The sequence below is a fragment of the Centruroides sculpturatus genome, unplaced genomic scaffold (assembly GCF_000671375.1).
Source record: "Centruroides sculpturatus isolate CEXI.00-Female unplaced genomic scaffold, Cexi_2.0 scaffold3, whole genome shotgun sequence".
NCBI lineage: Eukaryota > Metazoa > Arthropoda > Arachnida > Scorpiones > Buthidae > Centruroides > Centruroides sculpturatus.
This window is the reverse complement of record NW_019384366.1, coordinates 1,947,922-1,955,849: the sequence shown is the minus strand read 5'-3', so window position 1 is coordinate 1,955,849 and position 7,928 is coordinate 1,947,922. Positions and strand designations below refer to the sequence as shown.

General features: G+C 27.8%; 1 protein-coding gene across 2 annotated transcripts in view; it reads right to left on the bottom strand.

Annotated features, from left to right (window-relative positions):
• Positions 1-6,762, bottom strand: part of LOC111612583 (ragulator complex protein LAMTOR1-like) — a 24,215-nt gene extending 17,453 nt beyond the window's left edge. The window contains exons 1-4 of one of the 2 annotated variants that reach the window (XM_023353816.1): positions 6,690-6,762; positions 2,259-2,317; positions 2,010-2,090; positions 451-646 (exon numbers count right to left, since the gene is read on the bottom strand). In XM_023353816.1, coding sequence (XP_023209584.1) covers positions 451-646; positions 2,010-2,090; positions 2,259-2,317; positions 6,690-6,728 — 375 coding nt within the window. In that variant the 5' untranslated portion in view covers positions 6,729-6,762. The remainder of the gene's footprint in view (positions 1-450; positions 647-2,009; positions 2,091-2,258; positions 2,318-6,689) is intronic. The other variant, XM_023353821.1, reaches the window with a different exon arrangement.
• Positions 6,763-7,928: the final 1,166 nt, after the last annotated feature.

Below are 7,928 nucleotides of genomic sequence, written 5' to 3'. Positions count from 1 at the left end.
GAAAGGTGCAATCGGGCTACACGTGCATTATTATTAGTGATTTTATGGTTATATTTAGCATTGTTGTCTTTATTTATGTTAGGTTCATATATGTATGGTTGATGTATCGTATTAGTGGTTATTGGTAGTATTCTTTATTTTTAACGGTAAACAAACGGCACGATTCTGCGCAATAAGAGTTTGTTTAAAAAGCGTTCCAAAACGCATTTATCGTTTTTATGAATTCGCCAAGATTCGATTTTCGTTGGTTCGTTCTTGAAAAAGGGCATTAAAGATGTCCGAAAACGTTTGAAGTGTTATAATAAATTTGGCTGTATTATATAAGGTGTATGAGTAGTGTAAATATTGAAATTAGTTATGTTTTTAGCAATACTGATAGTGTTATTCTATACTTAATTGCCAACTTTCTATATATTTCTTAGACTTAAATTTAGTAAAATTTTTCATTACCTTTTCATTTTCTGCTGGTATTTCTGGATTTTTTGAAAGAACTTCTTCAGGTGTAGAAACTTCTTCTAGCAAGCATACTTTTTCATTTGAAATATACGGAGATGGTAAATTTAATTGTTGAGAATATTTTTCTACCCTATCAGTAAAATCACGGCTCTCTTCCATTAATTTTAAAGCTGGTATATCAATCACATTTCTGGTAAAAAGTTTAAAGATATGATATTTTTGTTACTTTATTTCAAATTATTATTAGATGTTATGAACTTTAAATTAAAATAAAATAAGATATTAAACTTATTGCTTATGCAAAAATATCATATTTCCAATTTAATTTAAAAAATTGAATAGAAAATAAGTTTTTTTTATTGTAATTTAATTGCATACATTATCTTAAAACATAAAAGCAAAACTGTTTTGTAATATAATATTTAAAACATTGGAAATTTCATAAGGTGTAATACCATTGCAATACAACAATACAGAAATAAACTTTGAGTCAGTGAATTACTCAACATTGATTTATACAGATACCAAAAAATATTTACCGGTATTTAAAAAAATGTTTTCAGATGCTGTTAAGCCATCTTAACAGCATCTGAAAACAGTCTAAACAAGTCAAACAAAATCAAAAGTTGTTTTTAACCAACATTCTACTGAGTATAGCATTCGAATACAAATTATAATTACTGTATATAATTTATAAAATGTAATAAAAATTATGAAAGTATAAAATTATTTTAAAAAGAAAGGAACATATAGGACAACGTGGTTTGCTACATAATCAACAGCTCCTTAGAAGCTTTTAATTCACTAAAATACATATCTATAGAAGATCATGGCTGTCTTATGGCATTCAATTATGAAAACTTCCTTACATAATAATTGAACTAGCAACATCATTAACCAGAGATTGTGTATATTATAACAGAAAAATGCAGTTATCTAAATTTAGAACTGTTACGAATTGTATTGACTTATTATTAAACGCCTACTTTGCTTGGAATAAATACTTCTATCGATAACAGAGTACCAATGGCCTGTCCAGTTTGCAGGAACACCAAAATAGCATGATATGAATGGAAGATCAATGCATCAAGAATTTTGACAATAATATCAAATTAATCCTAAGATAAAGATGATGTGTTAGTCGTATGGAAAGATTAGGGGTAGGAGGCCCGACTAACTATATATGAACTTCCGATGCAAACCGGAAATCGCGTTATTTAAATTCAAAAACTTCCCCTGAAAAGAGTTAGATAGATGACCGGCATAACTCTCTTGCTAACAGGAAAAGTATGATGTACAGGGGTAAGACACTAGCGTTAATTTGAGGTGGAGAGCATATATATTAAATTAAAAATTGTATTCTGGCACTGTGATGATGTCACAATAAATAATTACTCGTTTAATATTAAAAATTACATTCTATATAATTTGCATTTTAAAGAGGTTTTTGAAATATAATATTACTTGAATTATGTATATTATTTATACTGTGTAGTGTTTAAAGGAAAATATAAAATTTTCAAATTAATTATTCATTAAATAGAGCAACTTACTCTTCAACTCGTTTTAAAATGCTAGAAATGTTTTCATCCTCTGAATTGTTAGGAACTGCTACTGGATTGCTTTCAATAGTCCTAAAAGTAATAAATAAAATCAATATAAAAATAGTTGCAATCAAGATTTTTCTCTACAAACAATTTAACATTTAGAAGTAATTGGATAATTTGAAGTATAATTAATATAAATTAACAAAATTACTGATCTGCTAGAAAATTTAAGCAATATTAAATAATCTAATTTACCCATATTGCTTTTTATTTACATCATTAAATCTTGTACTGTCATCAACAGCATCATCTATCTGTAAAAATATTTTATTATGAGATGGTGGTTATAATTAGCATCATACTTTATTAAATTTTTTAATATTTTAGAGTTTTCTAATATAAATGTGAATATCTTTTACGTCTATTCATTGTAAAACTAAATTATATGAAAATAAATAAAGATTACAAAATTGCAAATCGTATTAAATAAGGCTCGTCATCAATTATAACATTTTTTATGTCTAAGAGTGACTTGCCAATATAGTCTAAACATGAATATAAATATTGCAATTCACTACGTAATTCAGATAAATCAAAAAATTTTCCATAAGATTTAGAGAAACGTACATAAAAACTGAATATTCTTTACTTTTTTTTTTATTTTTTACTTTTCTAAACCTTAAAACAACCCACTTAGTCAAATAGCTCCCTACCAGTGGCCAATGGATGGATAGAATCATTGGAAGCGTTATACGATATTTTGGTGTGTAGCATCTACCAGCTAAACCGCGAGAGGTTGGTGTTCTGTAAAGGGCTGCGCGAAAGCCTGCAATCTGGCTGCTTTGCACGATTCAAATATTTTCGCCGTGAAAACTGTCCTATATTCGAATATACAGTAGCAATCTTATCATTGTTTTTCACGTGTATAGAAATTTGTAATAAAATACATAATGCTGTTATAATAAAATATTAATTTTAATTAATTCAAAGTACGTTAAAAAATCGCACAATATGTATTTATATTTTAGAAAATACAAGGAAAGCGGCGCTTCCACAGCTTCCATGGACGGCACGCCACTGTCTAAGTAACACCTAAAGTAGGGCCCAATTTCCCATAAAAGTCTTCTTGGGATGCATCCCCCTAGGCAGAAAGCGCACATGTCGCGTTACCGTAACCAGACAAACCAAACTAATTCTAACAATCGATTATTGTGACATCGTCACAATGTTCTCAATTCTTTTAATGGTGTCTTGCCACTGTACAGTACATCATACTTTTCCTATTAGCAATAGAGTAGTGCCGGTTATCCATTAACGCCTTTCGAAGGAAAATTTTGAATTGAAGTAACGTGACTTTCGGTTCAAACCGGAAATTAGTATATAGTTAATCTGGGCCCTCTGTCCCTTAAGCTTTCCATATTTGGCCTAGGCTTTCATCTATCTAATTCCGTTCAAGATCAAGGAAGGACGATCAGACGGAGGATATTAGGAATTTATAGGTCTACAATTTTAACTTGCAGCTCAATAAAAGCAATTATTCTCGCATTTTTTATAAGATTTTTTTATTTAAACAAGTCGTATGAAGTCTTTCAGACGTTAAGTTTAGCAACTTTGATCACATGCGGGACCATCACAACCTATCCAACACGGATCACTTTTCAAATATTGTTATTAATAGTAGACCAATATTAATTAGTAGTTGTTGATCATCCTCTCTCCAAGGAGGGGGACTACTACTACTATTGATCGAATTAACTTCAACCTTTATCTAAACAGTTCTTCTTATCGGATCCATCGGTATGGTGGTATTCGAAATTATATAATACGATGTTACCAGCATGCACAAAACATGTTTTAAGTGGTTTTCGAGGGTATCGAGTTTAAATATTTGGTCCGTTTTTCGCGAAATTTGATTCGTTGTCGGATTACAGTTTGATATTCGGCTATAAATAGTATAATTTTTTAGAATTAACATTAAGAGAAAAAAACGATATGTTAAAAAATTTAAGATATCACATTTTCAATTGGTGTATACTTGACCAATGAAATTGTATCATTTCGTACCAACCAAGTGTCGCGATAAACGTGACAATGGTAGGCTGAAATAACCAACCTCTTTGTATGGTTTCCGTTTTAATGTTTATTACATTATAGTATTTGTGACTTATATAACTACAAATGTTATTTTAGGTAAGGGTTTATCATACCGAGTGACCAATCACATTTTAAAAATTCTTTATTTCTCTACTGTACATAATTTAAAAAATGTGTTAGATTGGACACTCGGCGCGATAAATCATCAAGTAAGATAACCTTTGTAGTTATATAAATCAAATACCATAATATAATATAAGGGTTAGAAGTACGAAATAATCTTAATCTTTGTTTTTGTTATATTTTGCCCAAGCAACGCCGAGCTCATCTGCTAGTTATTAAATAATAGCTTTTCTCTAAATAATAATTTAATAATTATTAAATAGGAGTATTATAATTGTATTTTCCATAAAATGGTTAGCATAAAAAAGAAATATGGTATATAAAAATTTAATAATAATTTATTTAACATCAATTTTTTTTAATATTTAAAGAAAAGAATAGAATAAATATAGAATGCAATCTGGAATGATTGTTGACTTAGTAATTTTTATGCTGTGTTTTTTTTAATTCAAAATAATTACTATATAAAACTAAAGATTTTGGATTGTTTAGGTTTATTTCATCTATATAAATAATACCTGTGGTGTTTTTAGAATACTCTGTAAATAATGCATGAAAAATCGAAATAAAATTTTATTAAATTTGAATGAATTCGGAATGATAATTTTAAAATTTTATATTAAGTTCTTGTAGATGTTTTAATAAACAATAATAATAAAAATACTTATTTTTATCATAATTATTATTTTCCAACAAATAATGAAAAAAAAAGTGTAACCTCTGAAACTCCAACCTAAAAATCTGCTTTATTGGCTCACAAGTTATATGGTTATTTTCTATTTACCAATGAGTGCATTAGCATGTCTGAATTTTACTTGGCCTTTATTAATTTAACTATATTTTGACTACTTTTGATTTTATAAATTGATCCAAATTTGAAGGTTTTGAATTAATTTTTAATTATTCTTTTGCTCAATTTACTTTATTGGAATTACAGTTAAAATGTCAGACGGTTTCTTTACACTAAAAAATATAGAAGAAACTAAGTCTTATTTAGTTTTATTATGTCTAGTACACTTTTAATTGTGTAAAAATACCATCTGACGTTTTAAATGTAATTTTAATTATGTACTTTTTTAATTATTGGCTTGACATCAGTGAACGTTTTAACTGTTTCACATAATATTGCCTCTAATAAAAGGTCGTCTCTGCTAAGGAAGACTTTTGTTTCTAGTGAATTGGATATGAAGGAACTGAAGATGATTTAGTTTCTTCTATATTTTTAATTTATTTTATTGGAGCTTTGTAGAATATTAATTAATATTGCAATCAACAATGATTTTTTATTAAATCAATAATGTTGTGCAAATTAAAATTAATAGAAAATTTTTTCTGATTTTTATTTTTACGAGTTGTAAGTAAATTAAAAAACTACTTTTAAACTAGAATTTAATTTTGTATATAATATAAGCTGTAAGTAGTATGTATCTTGTAAATATTTTAATTAAATATACTAATTAATATTGACTAACAGATTTCTCAGCTGATATGAAACATTTTGAATACAGAGAATTGCTTTATTATAATAAATCAGCCGTTATAATGATTGCATATTAAAAAAACATTTTAGTAATAGCCCTATGTCTTTCTCAATATAGATAACTGTACTAGAATATATGCAGTATAAAAGAATTTTAGCTACATACGCATTGAAATCAAGGAGTAATGCATATGGAGCGTAGAGAAGGTATGGAGAATGCATACCTTGTTTATCTGCTATTGGTGTAAGTGCTAAAATTGCATCTCATAAAGACTGATACCAGATAGCGCAGATTGATTAGAAATATTTTTTTATAAATTTTAATTAGTAATCGATATCTGTTAATCAGATTGTGATAATTTATATAGATCTTAGATATTTTTATTTTATGAATACAGAATTTTTACCAAATAAGATAAGAGTTGTCTGTATTTCAAATCAGTTTGGTTGGATTTCAGATCCTTTAACCAACTGTCAAAATGCATTATTTAAGAATTACGAAAATTTTAATATGAATAATTTTCTATTGTGATATTAGAAAAGAATAAAAAAGTTATATGAGCTTTTTAAATTTATTTGCACTAATTTAATTTTGATTTAAAAATCGTTGGGTTAAAACTTCCAGAAAAGTTGTGAATCTATTATTCTGGATGATAGCATAGGATTATCATGATTATTATTTGCAAGATTATTAACAAAAGACATTAAAAATATACAGGAATATTTCTATATTTAATAAATAGAGTTGAATAACCTTATTAGGGAAAAATTTTATTGAACATAAAGTAAAATTTAAAGGAGACAAATCATTCCAACTTGTTAGAAGCTGCAATGACAATTTTATTCATAATGTCAAATTAAATATTTTACTTGTAACAGTAATTGACTTGTATTTTTATTGTCGATGAATATATTAAATTAAATATAAAATGTATCATTTAAAAAAAATTTAATCGTAATGAACGATATACTTATGTTACAAAGAATACCTGGTCCGTTTCCTCGTCTTTGGAACAGCAAGATCCCATTTTGTGTGTAATCTTTGATCAGCTGACGCATGCGATAAGTTATCGAAATAGCTTTTGCGTGTTGCAATAATAGTTACTTTTTCAAATATAATCAAAGGTGATTCATTATCCAAAACAATAGTTCCTTGACAAGATCTGTCATAGATTTTGCAAATGTATACAGTAAAGCGACAATTAATAAACCTGCTTGTCTTATAATAATTTATTCAAATAGAAAATGAATATTGAATATTAATTGGATATACACTATATACTTTATCGCTTTTAAAATTTTTAAACTTAGATTCAATTGATTATTGGTTTTAGATAAAAGATAAAATGACACAAAGAAAAAATTCATTTAAACTGAAAATTAACAGCTCAGAGTTATGTTATGTTCGTTTAAAATGTTACGATTTGACAGTTCGATTCTTCAGTATAGTCTTGAATTTTTGATGTAAAAACTTTTCTATACTAGCTCAAAAATCTGTGTAAAACAAAACACCGTATCTTCATTGGTTAAAGCGATCAGATGGGATAGTCCCGATTTTTAAACTGTTTGAAAATATCCAGGTTTTGGACAGTTTTATAATTTTATTCAAAAATTGTAAGTCAAATCATTTTAATATCCAGTTATGTAAAAAGAATATACTGTAACTAGTAGCCTGGGCGCCCCCTAGTGGGCGTTATTTACAAATTTCCATGAGGCACGGTTCCTTTGACTTTTTTGTTCCTATCAATATGCTGTACAGCTCTATTAAAGTCCCAATGGTAAGATTTACCCTCCGAATGATGAGGTGGCGACCCCCCAAACTGTAGCCCCTGTGCGAACAAAGTCAAAGGAACCATACCCCTACTCGCGACCCTTCGCTAGATATAAGCCCCTGAAATAATAAATTCCTATTACAAATATACTGAATTATTTATATTGTTATATTGACCAAATAATTATGAGCCAAATGAATAATAATAATTTATATTGTTAATTTAAATAATAATTAAAATTGTTAATTTGAATGTTTGAAATATGACACACGATAGGGGCGCCTCTAGTGTCCGTTATCAANCACAAAGCCTTAAACCTTTATACATATTTTATTTTTTAATAGAAAGGAAATATTTTCAAATACTTGAAATGTGTGAATGAGGAAGGAATACTAAATAAAGCTGAAGTCGTGACTCAAAGGAATATAGCCCCAAATTCGGAAAAAGAAGAGAGAG